At 47.1% G+C, this 19,705-nt stretch overlaps 1 protein-coding gene across 3 annotated transcripts; it reads right to left on the bottom strand.

The window, feature by feature from the left end:
* Positions 1 to 676: 676 nt before the first annotated feature.
* Positions 677 to 18,678, bottom strand: CASP2 (caspase 2). 3 transcript variants are annotated; one of them, XM_082631618.1, is made up of 11 exons: positions 18,529 to 18,678; positions 15,048 to 15,198; positions 14,575 to 14,742; positions 14,334 to 14,415; positions 13,647 to 13,741; positions 13,193 to 13,369; positions 7,462 to 7,590; positions 7,224 to 7,314; positions 3,876 to 4,025; positions 3,625 to 3,734; positions 677 to 3,461 (listed from the first exon to the last, which is right to left on the bottom strand). In XM_082631618.1, exons 1-11 carry the CDS (start codon positions 18,600 to 18,602, stop codon positions 3,330 to 3,332), a joined length of 1,359 nt encoding a protein of 452 aa, XP_082487744.1. In that variant the 5' UTR covers positions 18,603 to 18,678; the 3' UTR covers positions 677 to 3,329. The 3 variants fall into 3 exon arrangements, with proteins under 3 accessions (XP_082487744.1, XP_082487745.1, XP_082487746.1); XM_082631619.1 differs by having other exon boundaries at positions 7,224 to 7,308; XM_082631620.1 differs by lacking the exon at positions 13,193 to 13,369.
* Between the last annotated feature and the right edge of the window lie 1,027 nt (positions 18,679 to 19,705).

Raw genomic sequence — 19,705 nt, 5'->3', positions numbered from 1 at the left:
CTCCTCCACCCAGTGATGTTGCAGCTCAACATCATCCCTCTTAACTCTTCCTCCTCTGGATTCCTGGACAAGCTTTCTTCCCCCAAGGTCCACAGCAGCTTCCTACCACAATGCTCCAACAGAACGTGTTAGCCCCCCATAGCCCACCTGCATGTGTACACCTACCTTTCTGGGCGTAGACACATCACACCCTGAGAACTCCCCAGGTTACACAGCCCACTGCTTAGACCTCTTCCATGCTGCCCGAGAATTCTCTTACGATCTACGCCCACCCTGGAAAATATTAAATCCAAGTTGGATCACGTGAGATCAGGAATTCTAGGATCCTCTTCATCCTATTCTAGCTCAACCTGCTTCTCCAGCCTCCATCCCATAATCTAAGCAATCCAGAACCAACACTGCTTGCCAATGACTCTTCCATCTCTTCTGACCATGAGGAATCCCAGTGCTGGTAGCCATATTTTGGCCAGTTGCCTGTGGCCATGACAATGGAGATGGGCTCATCCGAGGTGTGGATCTGGTTGTATAAAAAAGATCTGGCAGCAAAACAAGAGGTGTTGGGCTCTGGGTATGCATTGTGAGGTGGTGAGGAACACTGTAAGAAGCTAAGGCAATGGAAATAAGCGGGCTTTAGAACACAGATTATCTACAGATACAGAGACGTCAGGCACACGTTGGTAATAAATATGAGCGTTTATTTGGCACCAGATGGCAATACAAAATCCTGGCAGTGGGACAAGGAGAGGTTCTGTCACCCAAGTACTTCCATACGATACTGAGCCAAGGGCAGGACTTGGCAACAAGTCTCCGAACCCCTGCAGGACAAGTATTCACTGAGCACCTGAACTACGAGAGGCTGAGCACTGTGCCCGGAACCACGGGAGGCGTGGAAAAAGTTGTCCCACGTGTGACTTCTGTCTTCAGGAGCTAATAATACGAGTGGATAAAACAAAACATGTGGGAAAATAAAGTACAAATACTAAACTGGGTATTTTGCCAAAAGGGAAATTTTGTCAAAAAGTAGGAGTCTAGGGCTTCCCTGGTGGCACAGTGGTTGAGAGTCCGCCTGCCGATGCAGGGGACGCGGGTTCGTGCCCCACTCCGGGAAGATCCCACATGCCGCGGAGCGGCTGGGCCCGTGAGCCATGGCCGCTGAGCCTGCGCGTCCGGAGCCTGTGCTCCGCAACGGGAGAGGCCAAAACAGTGAGAGGCCCGCATACCGCAAAAAAAAAAAAAAAAAAAAAGTAGGAGTCTAGGTTGCTTCCTTCCTTCCACAAACATTTATTGAAGACCCAAGACGTGCCAGGCACTGGGTACATATTAGTGAACAAAAGAGACAAGGTTTCTGCTCTCATGGAGCTTAAAGTAGAGACAGGAATGAACAAGTGAAGCACGCTAACTGATGATTATGCATTGAGATAAGTGCAATAAAGGGGATTAAACAGGACACAGTAATAAAGAAACATGATTCTTAGAGACAGAATGGCCTGGGAAGGCCTCCACAAAAAGGTGGCATTTAAGCTCAGACTTGAAGGGTAAAGAAAGAAGCCACCAGAGCCAAGAGTGGTGAGGAGTGGAGCTCAGTGGACCCTAGAAGAGTGTCTGATGGCCCAGGGCAGGAAAGACCTCAGAATGTTTGAGAAACTGAGGACAGCAGTGGGCTGTTGCTTACAGGGAAATCAGCACTTACTGAGGCCCTGCAGGCCAAGGTAAAGAGTCTGGATTTTATTTGAGGTGTGATAGGAAACCAGAGGGTTCCAAGCAGGGGAGTAACAGCATCAGATTTATATTTAAAAACCCAAACCAAAATCTGTCATACAGAGACTGGATTGAAAGGGGCAAGAACAGCAGCAAAAAAGAAGGCTTTTACGAATAGGGAAGTTTCGGGCTTCCCTGGTAGCGCAGTGGTTGAAGGTCCGCCTGCCGATGCAGGGGACACGGGTTCGTGCCCCGGTCTGGGGAGATCCCACATGCCGCGGAGCGGCTGGGCCCGTGAGCCATGGCCGCTGAGCCTGCGCATCCAGAGCCTGTGCTCCACAACGGGAGAGGCCACAACAGTAAGAGGCCCGCATACCGCAAAAAAAAACAAAAACAAAAAAAAAGAATAGGGAAGTTTCATAAAAGCACAGATAAAGATGGCTTCTAGGGTGAACAAATAACATACATAGCAGTGGTCTCCCTGAAATGGAAAGTCATAATGGCAAGGGGAAATAGGCCACATAAAATCAAAAGGGGATTTGATACTGAGGCAGAAAGAGGGAACAAGGTACTACATCACATCCTTGAGCAGCCAAGTGATCCAATTAAGCAGTATTTTAGACAGCGTTGGTGGAGCAGTAAACAGGATGAGACGAAGGTAAAGAAGGGAGAAACAGGAAGCAGGGAGATAACTAGGAAGCTTTTATAGAGGGGACACTTCATAGGAAGAAAAACGAGGATAAGGTGACAGATTACAAAGTATGAGCAAGCATACCACTCTTATCTGCCTCTGCTGACACGCCCTGCAAGGCTCATTTCAGGTACAAAGCTCAGAGAAGGAACAACCAATTAAAAGATCTTTGAAACTTCCATGGGCAAAGATCAACAAGTAACAGATACAAGGCATCCAAACCCTAACCTCCGCTGAACGCTGGATTCCCTGAGCCCCAAAGAGCCAAGAGTGGAGTTGAGAAGACAGTCCTTCCAGGGGATGACATTCCGGAACTGAAGGGAATGTATGCACAGGTAAGGGCCCACCCACAGCAGCAGAGAGTGACTCCTGTCCTGCTTGGCCTTCTGAAACCAAATGAAAAAGGTCTATGTTAAACCAGGACACCTTTCAAACTCTCACTCTGAGACAAATGGGGCTGGGATGTGACAGAAAAGATGGGAGATGACCTCTGAGACATCTCAACTACAGTAATAAAAGCAATCACCAAAGGCTTCCTACAAGAGCCCTGGGGGCAGAAACTGAACACAAGCATCGAGGAAACCCACACGCCCTCTCCCCATAGAGACCCGATGTTCTTAACGTCATTTGCCAGGTCCCTCAACTGATGCCAAACGCTCCAGGCAAGTCCCTCAACTGAGGCCAAACACTCCAGGCAACAGGTCCAGCCGGAGCTGGTTCCACAGGGAGAGAGCCTCCCATGGGAGTAGCCAGCCTGTAGTCTAAGGTCAAAGGTGGAGACGAGGTCAAAGGTGGAGACGATGGGCGTGTGAAACGAGCCTGGGATATTCCCAATCCCTGAGGGGGAGGGACAGAAACCGCGCGTCCTGGAGACAGGAGGCTCTATCACGCCTCCTGTGGTCCAGCGGCCTCCTCGTGGCACGGGTGGTGGGAGGTGGCATCACGTGGGAGGGTGTCCCGGGAAGAGATAGAGGTGGCGGCACAGAGTGCTACAGTACTCGGACATTTCCTTGCATCGGTGGAACTCCGTGCCCGGGGCGTAGCCTTCCCGCTCCTTGATGAGCGCGTTCACCTGCAAAGGCAGAAACGCAGGGCCCATGGTTTGAGAATCGGGTGTTTCCATGATCCCAGCAGAAGAGGAAGGGTAGGGAGACCGTGAAAAACAGGGCAAGGGCGGAGGAAGGTAGAACAGCGCGGGGACGTAGAAGGTTCCTGGCGCCACAGAGCCGACTTACCTCCACGAGCATGTCGGCCACATGCTTGTCACAGGCCCTCTCAGAGAACACCTGAGTGAGGGCCTCCACGTACCAGGAGCCCCGCTTGGTGTTGCGCATGGCAGCGGTCCCTGCAACCAGGACAGCAGTGAGCACACAGCGAAGGTCCCGGGCACCCTCACACAGCTGGACGGACCTTGCCGACACCCGCTCCCCCCCGCAGTCAGAGAGAGACGCCACCTTCTGGATCTCTCCTTCGGAACTCACGATACCTCTGAGGCAGGCGTAGCCACAAATCATGTCCGAGCAAGTGGGCAGTCGCATCTTCAGCCCCTCCTCTTTACTGGCATCGCTCTCCTCGCACTCGGGGGATCTCTCATGGTTCTTCCCGTCTTGCTGGTCGACCCCACGATCTGTTTCATCTGTACAAAGGCAGACAGAGTGGACAAAGATGTTATTTCCTCTCTTGGGCCTGTCACAGGCAAGCCCGAGTGCCCTGAAACCTTGACTGGGAAGAACCATTTCCAGCTGTTGCCTCCAACCTGTGGCTGATGAATTAAAAAACAAACAAACAAACGAACAAACACCATTACTCCCATTCCTCTGCCAGAGTACACCGATCACACAGAGGGTGCCCGTGACAGGCCAGACACCGTGCCCAAGCACATGCACATATACACAGCCTGAGCTTTGTCCACTCTGTGTAAGACAGGGAAAATGCTGCATCAAATACTCCTTGTAAACAGAATGAAAAGCCACCTGTGTCCATGATTCACTTGTTCAATTGTCAATATTCCTGGAAGTCAAAGTGCTCCTTATTGCAATACACAATAAAATATTGATATATTTAGTTTTACTATATAAAAAAGAAAAAGAAACCAAAAATATGATTACTACACTTATGCTATATGAAAACTACAACCTCAAATCTATCTATCAATAAACAAATTATAAAGCTAAGCATGATCAGCTGTTTTCAGGGTGTTTTGGGTATTTTTAAATCACTTATTGTTTATTAATTTCATAAGCCAAATTGTAGCTGGCGTGCAAAATTTAAGAGAAATTTAAAGAAACTTAAAATTGGGATAATTTGACTATTTTCTCCTACACAATGTAAAAAGAACAGTTATTCAATATTAGCAGTAGATTCTCAACATAACCTGAGCACATGTCCAACCTCCTGACCTAGGCCTTATCTACCCCAAGACATGTTCTCCTTCTGATGCTGTTGTCGTGGGGGCGGTAGGAGAGACACAGGACACACGGCTGTCACGCCGAAGGTGAAGGAGTAAGTATGCTTTCTTACACCTCCCTCTCCACAGGACCCCCAAGACAGCCTGAAACAGGAGTGAGGCTTGAAGGTCTGTGCAGAAAATGACCAAGATTCACTGATCCAATAAAAATTTATTGAGCAACTGCCATATGCCAGGCACTGTTTTTGTTTGAAGCCCTAAGGATATAGTGAAGAGAAAGTCCCTGCCCTTCTGGAGCTTACACTCCAGTTTAGGAGCCAGTCATCCGGGATGGGGCAGTCCTTCTAACAGGCATCAATTATGTTAACTAGATACAGCGGAAGACAGTTGAACTCAGGCTTTCAAAGGAAGAGCTGGCTACTGGTCATGCCTTGAAGGATTTAATTTTAGAGAGAAGATTCACGTTAGCCCAGAAAAGAGCAATTCTTCCCTATCCAGGTCTAGTATTTGTATATAATCTCTGAACATAGGAGGAGAAAATGATCATGAACATGTTTATTTCCTTTTATTTTGTTAGTGACACCTCCTAAAGGAAACAGACCAAGCTGAATGTGTCCCTCAAGAGAAAGGAGGCTCCTCCCTTGTCTTTGTCTCTCAGATCTATTAATCAATAAATGTTTTTTTTCACAGTATCCCCATATATGTGTTTTATATTATTGCTACGCTTTTTAGGCAGATTAATTTCCATCCATTCATTCAATATTTATGAAGTGCTACTACATATCAGGTAGTGCTCTGAGCCTGGGGATACAGCAGGTGCGTAAAAAAGTAAGCTGCTGCCTGCACATACTCTTTTCTTAGCACTTTTCCCTGCCATGGTAATTGTCCTGAAAAAAAAATTTATCGCATTATTTCTTACTTAAGCTCCCAATAGCTCTGTACTATTATGTGTCAAAGTCCAAAGTCCAAAATCTCAGCTGTAGCTAAAGGTATATTGTCACGTGGTCAGCCACATCTCATTACATATGACTGATGCAGATGCTCAGTTTTTATTTTTTTATTTTTTTTTTTTTTGCTGTACGCGGGCCTCTCACCGCTGTGGCCTCTCCCGTTGCGGAGCACAGGCTCCGGACGCACAGGCTCAGCGGCCATGGCTCACGGGCCCAGCCGCTCCGCGGCATATGGGATCCTCCCAGACCGGGGCACGAACCCGTATCCCCTGCATCGGCAGGCGGACTCTCAACCACTGCGCCACCAGGGAGGCCCAATGCTCAGTTTTTAAATTAGATTTGGGCATACTTCTGGCTCAGCACACCTTTTTTTTGGGGGGGGGGAGGGGATATCTTTTAAATCTTGGTATGCTTGTCATATTGCATTCCCCCCTTTTCCCTGAAAGGGTCTATCTGTTACTCCACACCCATGTAAAAAATGTATTATTTGAATGCTTGGACAAAGTGACCTTTAAATCAAACTACAAGCCCCTTAAGGGCACGGATCATGTCCTAAGAGTCAGAACTGGCACTTTCCGTGGATTTCCTATGAGCCAGGTACTGTGCTAAGTAAGTCCTTCATACGAACCATTTCACTTAATCATCACAACAGCCTGACCTTATGAAGTAGGTCTGATGATTAACTACATTTTATACTGAGGAAACTAAGGTGCAGGGACATTGAGCAACTTCTCTAACTTGACATAACTAGTCAGTGGTAGAGGCAGAATTTGACTCCACATTTAGAGCTTTTAATTATTACTGTTTTCCTCCAAGATGAGAAGCAGGCCTCCATGTCTTCAGAGCCTAGTCGGGGAGTCCTGGCTCTTCAAGGGGTAAAAGAGACTGCGTGCAAGAAAGAAGAGGGACGGCAGCAGCTCAAAGAAGAGCGCGAGCCAGAGGCTGACACGGGGCTTCTGCGCTGCTTTCCTGCATGACACGTGAGTGACACAGAGAAGGGAGGAGACAAGAACGGAGTGCAGGTGAGACGAGAAGTAAAAGGAGAAAGTGGAAAGGGGGAGGACAGGTGGAGGAAAAAAAAGAGGAAGAGGATCAAGTGAGAGGGCTAGGAAGCAGAGACAGCCGGAAAATCCTTAACTGGAATGAGTAACCAAAAAAAGCGCATCAGGGTTAATAAGCACAGAAAGAAGGCAGCGTCCTCAGGAAAGAAGGCGAAGACACTGGTAAAGAGCGTCTGGAGGACAGGATGTGGCAGTGCACAGAGAGCTGACCAACCTGAGAGCCGTGGGCTGCCCAAGTCCCAGCACACCCCATGCATTGGGAGACACTTACAGAGCAAGAGAGGCGGTGGCAGCAGTGAACAGAAGGAGGTGCCCAAGGGATCCGATAGCACCTGAGAGGAGCAAACAGGACAGTGAGAGCTGGTGGGAGGCTGCCCAGGAGCCACACCCAGGTGCCGGTCTGCCAGGGCACTCACCTCCACGGCAGGCCTGGATGAAGAACATTTTCGGCTTGTTCTGCAGGCTCGGGCAGTTGGCATTGTCAAAGAGCCGAAAAACCTCCTGTAGCTGCCAAACAAGGGAGAAGGGAGGTTGGTGGTCAGCGGGACCGCCTGGGCCCTACACACAACAGCAGCCGCCGCTGGAGAGAGGGGCAGACAGGCGGGAGGGGAAGCGGCCCAGCTTGCGGAGCTGCGGCCACGGGACGGCACGCACCTGAAGCAGCGCACCATCCACGCCATAGACGCCGCCCTCCATGCCGTGGGAGAGGAGCGCCACTATGCATGAGTCCGTGACACGGTGGGCGGGCAGCTGGGCAAAATTCCGGAGCTTCTCTTGCATCTCCTAGAAGAAAGACACCTTTTAGCGTTGTCCGCTAGTCAGCCCCAATGTAAGCTTTTCCTCAGTGTATGAAACCCTAAGCTATTAGAAGGTACAGTGTGTTCCCTACATTCCTGTGGTCAACGGTAAGTGAAGTCAGAGATGCACCAGAAAACTGCATGACTTCAGACAAAATTCTGAATATAATTTTACAATTCACAGACTCACTGAGGTATGTTAAGAACTCCTGGATTAAAGCAAGTTATTAATGAAGCTAATCATGCACGAGCTAGCTAACTTTATCCATTCTCCAATCATCAACCTGATCCTTCTTCAGAGCATATGCCCTTGTATATAAATGGCACAAGGGGGACGGCCGGGTAAACCGTAACAGCTACAAGAACTGCTGTGTGACAGCGGGCTCGCAGGATCGTGAGAGTAGAGAACAGCAGTACTCCTTTGCTGTTTTCTGCCTGAGAATTTAAGTTCCCGGAGACAGTGATGATGTCTGTATAAAACGCTTTCTCCATGGAAGAACACACTCTATGGAGGATTCTGTACAGGGTCATGACTACATATATGGGCCAAGGGATCAGACAGACCTAAGTTGGATCCCTAGGTTCATAAATTAGAGCAAGTTATTTAGCCCCTCAAGGCTCTAATACCCATTTTGTAAGACAATTAAGCGTAAATTTCCTCCAAGTTTGTAAAGATTAAATGAGATATGGCATAGAAAGGACTTATCACTATGTCTGGCACATACTGCAAAGATCTGCCATTACAATGTGCTTGTCTAATGAAGGGTAACAATATTACTTTTTCAAAGAAACCGTGTAGTCTAACTTAAGAATCTTTTTGATCTTGCACTAGATTGCCCTATATGAATAACACTCTAACTGAAGCATTATACCTAACAGTATAATAATATGATACAAACTTTTAAACCTATGTCTCCCTCTACAACTCGAGATGTCTGGATTGTCTCTGAGATGAGCAGAGAGAAAAAAAGCTCATTTTACTATGAACTTGATCAAAATATAATGAAGAATATGCTATCTAGGCAGAACAGTTATAGTACACATATATCTAACAGTCCATACACAGCCCCCAATAAAACACACACTTGTATAATACATTGTTGTGGCCCCTAAAAGGGCAGCATCAGCATCACCTGGGAACCTGTAAGAACTGCAAAGTCTTGGCCCCCAGCAAACTGTGTTTTCACAAGCCCTCCAGGTGATTCTGATGTGCTAACGTTTGAGAACTGCTTATCTGTTTGGAATAGTTCTGTTTGCACATAATTGAGACTTAATAAGAGACTTGAAAGTCTGCAATTTCACTGGAAATGGAGAAACTGGCTGTGCTGAAAAAGCATGTGTATTTTCTGAGCAAACAGAACCCAACCATAATATTGGAGATCTTAAGGTAGTAAAAGATATCCAAAATTCATTCATTTTAAGAATATATCATCTCAAGAGCCTACATAAGTATGACTGCTCCTCTGGAGTTGACTGTAACAGAATTTAACTGTAATAGGTGAAGTTCATTTTGCTCCAGGAAGGGAATAAATATACAGGTTAGGCACTCAGGAGCATTTTGCACTTAACTGAGATTACTAGGTCAGTAAATAGAAGACAACAAAGCCCAAAGTTAACACACGGGCTTTGTAACTGAATTTAGTAAGATTAAACCATTCAATAAATGGGGGTTAGTCATTTGGGGAAATATTTCCGAAAGTAGCATAGCTTAAAATAGGATCTCTAGATCTATTTCTGATAAAATTACAGAACTTCTATAAATAGCAGGGCTCTTAACACATCCATGTGTTTTTGGCTGGGGGACACAGAAGAAAACTCCCTGAAATGTGAACTCCCTGAAATGATACCCACAATTTTACTGGCAGCTGTATTTTCCAGAGATGAGCCATAGCTTGCCCCTATACCCTCAAATCCGTCTGTGACCAAATGCAAGTTACAAACCAATACCACCACATGGTGAAAGGAAACCTGCCACTTTAAAGTGTATCTCATTTCCTAATATACAATAAACTGTAAGTCTAGAACTAGTAAAACTCATGAGGTAGATGCAAGAAGAAAAGACTCTGATGATGAACAGAAGCACTGAACACCTACATGAGTGGTGAGGATAACAGCGTGCTCTCCAGCACTGTCAGGTGAAATGATTCTCTGAGACGACACTATCTCCAATTTTTAAATGGAATTATCTCTAAAGCAAAAAGGAATAATACGGGGAGAAAAAGAGGATCTAAATTTTCTTGGTTCTGTCTCTTTGCTCACCAAATTATATAAAAGACTTGAGGGACTTCCCCTGAGGTCCAGTGGTTAAGACTCAACGCTTCCACTGCAGGGACCACAGGTTCAATCCCTGGTCGGGGAACTAAGATCCTGCATGCCTTGTGGCATGGCCAAAAAGTTAAAAAAAAAAAAAAAAAAAAAAGAATTGAGCCACTTGAGATGTTCTATCAGAAAGATAGTATCCTGTACAGATGCCTAGCGCACCAAATTATCACACCCACTGTTGCTACCTGGTTTTAACTGCATCGGAAAGTTCGATTGGCCACTGTCAGAAATTGATTCTGCAATGTCCTCCTCCTGTTTCTGAATCTCCAGAGCTGAGGACTAGGATACATGGAGGATGATATCCCGAAGGTTCAGTCCTAGCCCTTTTGCTTTTTCTCAAAGATCATAATCTCTCATTACTTAAAAGTCTTTTTCCTACACAAGTAGTCCCCAAATTTACATCTTTGGTCCTGACTTCCTCTGAGGCCCTCAGTTCCTTACGTTCTCCATCTTCTTCCATAGGTAGTTATTTAATCACAAAGCACTGACAGTACAATCATGCCATTATACTGTTTTTCACATATATTCTTTTCCTTTTGGTCCACTATCCCACCCAGGCCCCCACCATCTCATACTGGCATTATGATATTAACTCCAAACTGTATTCCCTGCCACTGGTCTCTACCTCATTCATTACTGTCATATTAATCTTCCTGAATCATCACTGTGAATGCGTCACCTTTCTATTCAAAAACTACTAACCATGTTCTAATGTCAACACAAGGAAGTCCAATTCCTTTGGGAAGACATTCAAGGCCCTGTGCACTCTGGTCCCTTTTTCTCCAATCTCATTTTTGGAACTCCTGTGCCCTAGACATTTGGTTCACCCACAAGGTCCCTAACACACACATTTCTAATCTGTATGCTGTTCTCCCCGTGTAGGACCCCTTCACTCCTCCTCTGCCTCAGTAGCTTCCATCCTTCACGGGCAGCTTAAGTCACATCCTCCACTTATCCTTCTGACCATATCTACCCAGGTGATGGTTTCTTCCTCTTAACTACTGTAGAAGACACTGTCTCTAGTCTTTTGCTGTCCTTAGGAAATAGGGGATGTGTCTCTCTTTTTTTTTTTTCAACTGATGTCAAGATTCCCTCATCTAACTGAGGTCCCTTGAACTCAAGGTCCACATTTAAAAAAATCTCTGGCAGCTAACATAGTTGCCCCCTGTTATAAGGTGCTCAAAATTGAACTCCACTGCAATTCAAGTTATAGAACAACGTAACCAGAGAATCAGAATCCAACCGGTCCTGGAATCTGCATCAGGGAATGGCATTTGTGAAGTGGACCCATAGGCCCATCAAAGCTATTGTCTCTAAGATAAGAATCAGTAGTACACAGCTGACCTGGTGCTTAGTGATATATCTTTAACTATCAAGCACATAAAACCCCTTATCAACTGCATACAATTTGGAAAACCATGACAGAATTCCTAGTAAAAAAAAAATGACTAGACCAAAAGCTGTAAAGAAATGTAAATAGCATTCATTTTGTTAAGTGACCTTCTAATAGGATTCCCTCTGTAAGAATTACAGCTGTTGTCCCACCTTTATTCCCTTCATGCCCAGCAGATCTCTCAGGAAAGCACACAACCTACGTGAATACTTGATGTAGAAAGGAGCTGTTCCAGCCATGGCTTTGAAGCAAGGGTGGGTTTACTTCTTTGCCTGAGCTATTATTGGGAAGCTGGTAATAGCATGTAAAGAACAACATTCAGGTCCCTACCAATGAATCTGGCCTTACCCAAAATTTAGCAAATACACAATTATTCTCACAGAAGCAAGACAGCTGAGAAACAGAAATGAAGACCACAGACAATGCTGACCACCCTACCTCAATAGACCAAAGAGAATCTTCTAGGAACCTTAATTTTACCACGGATATTCCCAAAAGCAAGTTTAGGAAAGCACTATTATTCTGAATCAAAATAAAGAATTAGTATTAATTTACCAATGGACTATTTTCAATTTCAAAACAGAACTACCTAAAGGTAACAAAGTCAGTGGTACATCCCGGTAACTGAGGCTAAAGGGGACTAACTCCTAACAAGAATGCTTATGACCTGCAGGAACGTAGCTCAGAAGTAATCTACGCTCAGATCTGTCTTGTGGCCACACAACTGATAAGAATAGGTTATGTTAGGGACCTCCCTGGTGGCGTAGTGGTTAAGAATCCACCTGCCAATGCAGGGGACATGGGTTCGAGCCCTGGTCTGGGAAGATCCCACATGCCGCGGAGCAACTAAGCCCGTGAGCCACAACTACCGAATCCCGCGCACCTAGAGCCCGTGCTCTGCAGCAAGAGAAGCCACTGCAATGAGAAGCCCGCACACCGCAACGAAGAGTAGCTCCCGCTCGCTGCAACCAGAGAAAGCCCGCGCAGCAACAAAGACCCAACACAGCCCAAAGAAAAAAAAAGAATAGGTTAATTCATGAAATGACCACAAAACAGTATTTACAAGGACAATTCTAGCAAACCTTCATTTGTAAGAATTTTATCTGCCAACGTAATCTTGAGAACTGGACTCCTAAGCAGCAACGTCAACCAAGAAGTCACTGTCCTGTGTAACCCTGACTTATAAATATCTTTTCTTAGTTGGTTGGGTGCATATCAGTATCTCACCTCCTGAGGGACTGGGAATCAAGTTGCTGAGCATGTAAAGATGAGAACCCGACCCTGGACTATTCTTACTCAGGAAGCGCACAGCCACCCTGAGAAGTCAACACCCAGGCAGCTGGCTGGCCTGAATCCTTTCTCTCTTTTCTTTTGTTTTCTTTTTATTATTTATTTTTTGGCTGTGTTGGGTCTTCGCTGCTGCGCGCAGGGTTTCTCTAGTTGTGGCGAGCGGGGGCTACTCTTCATTGTGGTATCCAGGCTTCTCATTGCAGTGGCTTCTCTTGTTGCGGAGCATGGGCTCTAGGCACACAGGCTTCAGTAGTTGCGGCAGGCGGGCTCAGTAGTTGTGGCTCATGGGCTCTGGAGCATAGGCTCAGTAGCTGTGGTGCACAGGCTCAGTTGCTCCACTGCGTATGGGGTGTCCCCTGCATGGGCAGGCGGATTCTCAACCACTGCGCCACCAGGGAAGCCCTTTTTTTTTTTTTTTAAACTAGATTGCAAGATGGGAGGCAGAACACAGCAAGTAAAAGGTAGGGAGAGAACCTAACTCTAGTAAGGCACAACCCAGCAGGCAGAGGAACATGGACGTTTCTGGCCCCCAAGTGTTGTCCCATTCTCTAATGCACACGTCAGCATGGCCTGCCTCGGGTACCTGTGCAGTCTGGTCAAGGAGAACGTGAACTTTGTAGCCCAAGAGCTTGAAGAGGGTGACTAGGGTGCTGTGGTCCACATCCCCTCCAGAGCGGAATTCCAGGTCCTTGTCTCCAGTGAAGTGCACGTTGCTCAGCACCAGTGCCAGGCCACGAGGCCGCGACTGCAACCTATAGGCCTGGGGAGGGGAGGCCGATTAGACCATGAGCTTCTTGAGGACAGAAACTATGCCTCCCCCACTAGATGAGGCATTTCAAGAAAGCAAAGACAGCACATTCTTCTTCTTCATCCCACCAGGTCAAGTACAGAAATACCCACAGAACACATTCAATCAGCAATTATTTTCTGACTAATAAAGGCAGGAAAGAAATGTATATACACAAACTAAGTTCAGATGCCCAGGAAGGGAATCTCATTTCCCAATGCTTTTCCTCTTGCCATTTTGCAAGACTCACCAGCTGGTAGTGCGTTTGATAAAACTCAGGAGTGCAAGACTTCACCTGAAGGCCGGGAGGACCATCTCCATGGTCTAGGGAGTGTTCCACTGTATCTGCGTCATAAAGAGCAGAAAAACTAGCACACAATCTACACAGCAATTCTAGTTCTTCATTATAACTTCAGGCAGCCTTTTAATACAATTACTGGTCTTGCTCACTTCCCTTGTTTGTAAGCTCTATGGGGGCAGAGACCCTGTTTGCTTTTGCTCACCACTGGATACTCTGCACTTAGCTTGCATATAGTAGTAGGTGCTCAACTCAGTGAATGACTGAACGGGGTATATGATAAAAACCCTTGTTCTAATCACTAGGCTACTCAGTCAGCAGGGTAGAGGCCCATGATGTAGTCTTTCCTCATCGTAAAATAACTAAGCTTTACAGAGGAGATAGGCCAATTATGTGCAGGAACTTCCTACCTGCACAAGTTGCTCCAAGGGCCAATCACCATTAAAAAACCATCGATGATGGACGAAAAACAGGCCCAACCCATAGCCCATCTAAACTGTCCTGCTGGTCCCTAACAAATTCACTGAGGAAACTGTTCCAATATCAACGAAAATGGGTTTCACACTAGGGCAAAGTCAGATGTCAGTCAAGGAAATGGAAGTCAACCTGCGGGACCCATTTTACGCCATCGATTCTCACCTGGAGACAGGCGGCGCTGCTTGCGGGGGGGACGGGACTCACACACCGGGAAAGGGAGACTCGAGTTGTAGTCGCAGCTCAACTGTAAGAAAGCAGGACCCACCGTACCAGGCCTTAGGGAGCTGGTCTGGTCCAAATAATACAGAAGTCTAGTCCTGTTCCCCACTTCACCACAGTCTCAAAAATGCCTTTCCCACCAAACCAACCCTTCTCAACACACCACGTGTCTAGGGCTCCATACCGGTGGGAGGATGTGCTGAAGACCAGCCAGGGTTGTGAGCAACAGGTCCTCCAGGTGACCCTGCTTGGTCTCCCTCAGGGCCACACAGAAGGCATCAAAGGCCTGGGGGCCCCTCTTGGGCAGCAAGTTGAGGAGTTCCACATTCTGGCTGAAACTGCACACCTTGGCCTACAATACAAGAATAAAACAGGACATCACATTTACTTATCCAGCTGTAATTCTGTTTCTCCAGATGAGCTTCCTAGTAACAGTATCATCCACCTCAAGAACTCCTTTTACAGAAAAATATGTATGTGGGAAGTCCTTCCCCCATTATTCTTGAATTATATGTCTTTTCTGTTACATGCTCTAGCGTGGAAGAGCATTTTCATTTCCTCAGTAAAGCACTACATCTTTTTCACACTTTACTATACTCTGTTCCTCTTCCTACCACTAATATATTTACTTGGCTTTTCTCTTTTGCCTTCAGATACCTGAATGTGCTCCCTCATTTCCAAGGTGATAATGTCCTTCTCCAGGAGATGTTCTAACAGTTCGCTCAGCAACAGCTGTTTGGCCAGCACCACTCGGTTCTTTTTGAGAGCTTCCTGATGGTCAGGATGCATGCCATATATTCCCAATATCCTACAGATAAAAGACAGAAAAGCTGTCAAGTACAAGATCTGGCACAGAGAAGTGGAGCGGAAGAGGTGTGGGTAGGAGAAATATAAAGAACAGGACTTATGATAACTAAAACGAGACATATTTTATTGAACGTGCTTAAAATCATAGAAGTATTAAGCAGTAACACACTGATCATAAGGAAATGCTATACAATCCTTTATGGAGGATGTTCAACTGAGACCATCTTCTGAGATGAATGGTCTGACGAGGGGAAATGTCTATCGTGACAAAAATAATACACACACAAGTACACATACTCACAAGAAGGAATATTCCTCCGTCTGACCCACCAATTTTCATTAAGGAGTATTCCAGAAAACATTTCACATTATTTATCTAAGCTGCTGACAGTGATATGAGTCTAAAATAATCCTTTTTTAATATATAAATTTATTTATTTATTTATTTTTGGCTGTGTTGGGTCTTCGTTGCTGTGTGCGGGCTTTCTCTAGTTGCGGTGAGCGGGGGCTACTCTTTGCTGCAGTGTGCGGGCTTCTCATTGCGGTGGCTTCTCTCGTTGTGGAGCACGGGCTCTAGGTGTGTGGGCTTCAGTAGTTGCGGAATGTGGGCTCAGTAGTTGTGGCTCGCGGGCTCTAGGGCGCAGGCTCAGTAGTTGTGGTACATGGGCTTAGCTGTTCCACGGCATGTGGGATCTTCCCGGACCAGGGCTCGAACCCATGTCCCCTGCATTGGCAGGCGGATTCTCAACCACTGCGCCACCAAGGAAGCCCTAAAATAATCCTTTGTGATAAAATAATTTAATACAATGGCAAAAACTCAAGCCAATGGACAGCTTCAACATAAAATAAATCAGACACACACACACATTTTCTTGAGCCTACTCTTACCAATTACAACTATGGTTTTTATTTTTACTATTATTATTTTTTTTGTGGTATGCGGGCCTCTCACTATTGTGGCCTCTCCCGTTGCGGAGCACAGGCTCCAGACGCGCAGGCGCTCAGCGGCCGTGGCTCACGGGCCCAGCCGCTCCGCAGCATGTGGGATCTTCCCGGACCGGGGCATGAACCCGTGTCCCCTGCATCGGCAGGCAGACTCTCAACCACTGCGCCACCAGGGAAGCCCACAACTATGGTTTTTAAAAAGGTAAGTTCCTGTGACAAAATAACACTAGAAATGACCAGGATCCTATAAGAACAGAATTAAGTAAAAAATCTGACGGAAAGTCACAGTAGATAAATGCCAGTGATGAAAACAATCAACATAACCTGAAATCACTCAAAGAGTTAAAGCATGTAAAGGCGAAATTATTTTGGTAATTTAGTTTATGAGGGATGTCTTCATTTCAAGGATTCCTTAGTTTTGCTATGCGTTTGGAAAGAGTTCATCTTCTGTTGATGAACTCAAAGAATCCCATTTCCGGGTGAGAGGGAGACACAAGAAGGAGGAGATACGGGGATATACGTATACGTATAGCTGATTCACTTTGTTATAAAACAGAAACTAACACACTATTGTAAAGCAATTATACTCCAACAAAGATGTTATAAAGAAAATAAAAGAATCCCATTTCCAGTGTATAACATCTATGTGCCTAATTTATATAAATCCAGGGTGTGCCAGCCTGCTTAGTCACAGTTTCCAAGTACATGACAACAGTAAGGACCTGATGGCAGTGAGAAAGGAATATGGTACCAGCTTCAGATTATAACTTAAAAAACCTATTTAAAAATGGATCCCGGGGGTTCCCCTGGTGGCGCAGTGGTTAAGAATCCGCCTGCCAATGCAGGGGGCACGGGTTCGAGCCCCGGTCTGGGAAGATACCACATGCCGCGGAGCAACTAAGCCCCTGCGCCACAACTACTGAGCCTGTGCTCTAGAGCCTGCGAGCCACAACTACTGAGCCCATGTGCCACAACTACTGAAGCCCGCGCACCTAGAGCCCGTGCTCCGCAGAGAAGCCACGGCGAGAAGCCCGTGCACCGCAACGATGAGTAGATCCCGCTCGCCACAACTAGAGAAAGCCTGCTCAGCAACAAAGACCCAATGCAGCCAAAAATAAATAAATTAATTAATTAACTAAAAAAACCAAAAAGAATCACCTTGGAACACAGCAAAGCAGTTAACAATGACAACATGTATGAACGCTGGTAAAAATAAGTGTTAATAGTTCAATCGCAAAATAACATAGTAGCTGGATTCTGGATATTTCCTCAGGATACACACCAATGGTGGGGTAGGTTTACTCGACTTTTTTCCCTTAATTTACCAGTAGCATTTTCTCCTTAAAACTTTCTCCTCCCTTGGTTTCCATGACACCGTTCTCTCCAGTTTCCCTCTCTGCTTACTAGGTCCCCGTTTCCTTCACAGGACCTTTGGTCTGCCCTTAAATGTTGACATTCCATTAGGAAGCCCCCACAAAAAGCCTCTCCCTACTCAGTATCATCCACACAATTCACTAATTCACTCCCGTTCTTAACTCTAAGTTGTAGACTTGAATTTTCAATCAATAACTTATTAGGTTTAATCTGAAACAGTATCCATTCTACACACACCTAATCCTTGCAGGATTCCATACTACGGGGAGAGTCTCAAAGGTGGACTTTCCAAAAGTAACCACAATCACCTAGAACTTTAGGACACATCGGGAAAGGGGGGAGGGGTGGAGGAAAGGACACAAAGGCGATTCTTAAGTCTTGATTCTGTGTCCTTCTGCAGGTTCTGGTTCCAAAGTCCTCAATTCATCACCTGGGTCTGGACCGGAAGGCATTAAGATATGTTATCCTGGGTGATGTCTGCCATGATATGATTTAACTGGGGCAGAGGCTGAGACACACTCGGAGCCTCGGGAACCTCCTTGTCTCAGAATACTCAAACCCCAAAATCTGTGTTGACTGCTGTGAAAATCTGGTCATTACACCCAACGCAATACGGATCATGATATATTCAATCCGAAACAAATGCACACCAGGCAGAATTCCGAGATCTGCAGGTCTCATCAGTTTTTATGAGTACAGAGTTTAGTTCCTCAAAAGGAAACCGAGGGACAGAAAGAATAAAGAATCTTTTAAGAGAAACCGAGATTTGACAGGACTGGAAAGAGCTCCCCTGGTTCAGAGCCTCCGGGGTTGGAAGAATCGAGGCTGGGGAGTCTTCGCTCGAGAGGGACAAGGCCCAGAATAGATTCGCCCGCCCGCGCTCCCCTCGGGGGCTCAGCCGGCCTCCCACCCTTGGCTGGAAGCGTGGACACCGAGGCTTCCAGGGGCTCCGAGGGGAGGGGGCGCCAGGGCCATACGCCTGAAACGGACCCCTGGGACCCTCCCCACTCACCTGCGCCCCCTATCAGCGGTCATCAGCCCATTTTGCTGGAGGGCGGACCGGGGGCCTGCGCTCGGCGCCGCCATTTCCCGCTTTTCCCGGGCTGTGCGCGCACCGCCCACAACCCAAACAAACCGCGAGCCCTCGCTTCCTCCGCATCCCTCCCCCGTCCGCCGGCGCGCAAAGCGCCTGCGCGCTGCTATCCCAGCTCCGCCCCCACGCGAGGCAGGCCGCGCCGTCGCTGGAGCGCGCGCAGGCGCAGAACCCACGCGGCGGACTCGCTGTCCAATGGGGTGAGCGAGCGCGCTCGGCGGAAGGGGAAGCGAGGAGCCGCCCCGCCCTACTTGGCCATCCGATTGGTCGTCAGTTCCCGCGGAAATCACAGCTCCCTCCCCGGAACCGCCCACCTCTCCTCACCCGCCTGTTGCAAGAACCGTATGGAGATGGGTGTGGCCGGACTTTTCACTTTATTAAAGTTAACTGTTGGGACCAGGGTAAGGAGGACAAGGACAGCACTAGAAGGCGCTAGACAGATACCCGCGTAACGAATGAGCATGGGTCAGCGATGGTTGGCTCAAACCTGCATCACAGGCACAGCACATGATTACAGAGAAGCTGGTGTTATCTTTGTATCGGAGGAAGCAGGGCAGGGGGTCCTCGGGTAAAACCCAGCGGGGTCAGGCGCAGGGGTGAGGCTGAAGCTATTGCAGACAGTACAGGTGTTTCCAGTGCTTCATAATAGATGATGCGAGAGGGATCCTTAGATGCTCCACCACCCCTCGCCAAGGACCTGGGGTTTTCTCTTTTCTGACCATCATATCCACCCATCCTCAGAATCAGATGTCCCTCCCCCTGGGGCAGTTTACTCCACTGCTTCTAGATAGGATGGGACCCTGCACTGGGGACTGCCGTCTAGCCCCCCCGGGGCAGGAACTTCCTATCTGGAGCAGGGACCATCACAGTTTTGATCAGCTCTGGTCCCACTCCTGGTCCCACTCAGCACTCCCTGTCTGCAGACACAGCTGGTCCCCCATTCTGTCTACACGAAGTCTTCTACCCCTCACCAGCCATTGACCAAGGCAGAAATTGAGAGATGTGTGCATGAACTGGCTTCTGTTGCCTTGTATTGAAAACACAAGGGCTATGGGATCAGAAGAGCAGAATTCAAGACATTTGTGTGTTATTTACT

The sequence above is a fragment of the Mesoplodon mirus genome, assembly GCF_964341445.2.
Source record: "Mesoplodon mirus genome assembly, chromosome: 9".
In the NCBI taxonomy this organism is placed as follows: Eukaryota; Metazoa; Chordata; class Mammalia; order Artiodactyla; family Ziphiidae; genus Mesoplodon; species Mesoplodon mirus.
This window is presented reverse-complemented; position numbering and strand designations above follow the sequence as displayed.

Bases quoted from the DNA above. Each gene is read 5' to 3' on its own strand.
- CASP2 (XM_082631618.1), bottom strand. From the start codon at position 18,602: ATGGCGGCGCCGAGCGCAGGCCCCCGGTCCGCCCTCCAGCAAAATGGG. The intron at 15,199-18,528 runs GTGAGTGGGGAG...TTTTATCTGTAG, and splicing joins ACCGCTGATAGGGGGCGCAG to GATATTGGGAATATATGGCA. The intron at 14,743-15,047 runs GTATCTGAAGGC...CTTGTATTGTAG, and splicing joins AAATGAGGGAGCACATTCAG to GCCAAGGTGTGCAGTTTCAG.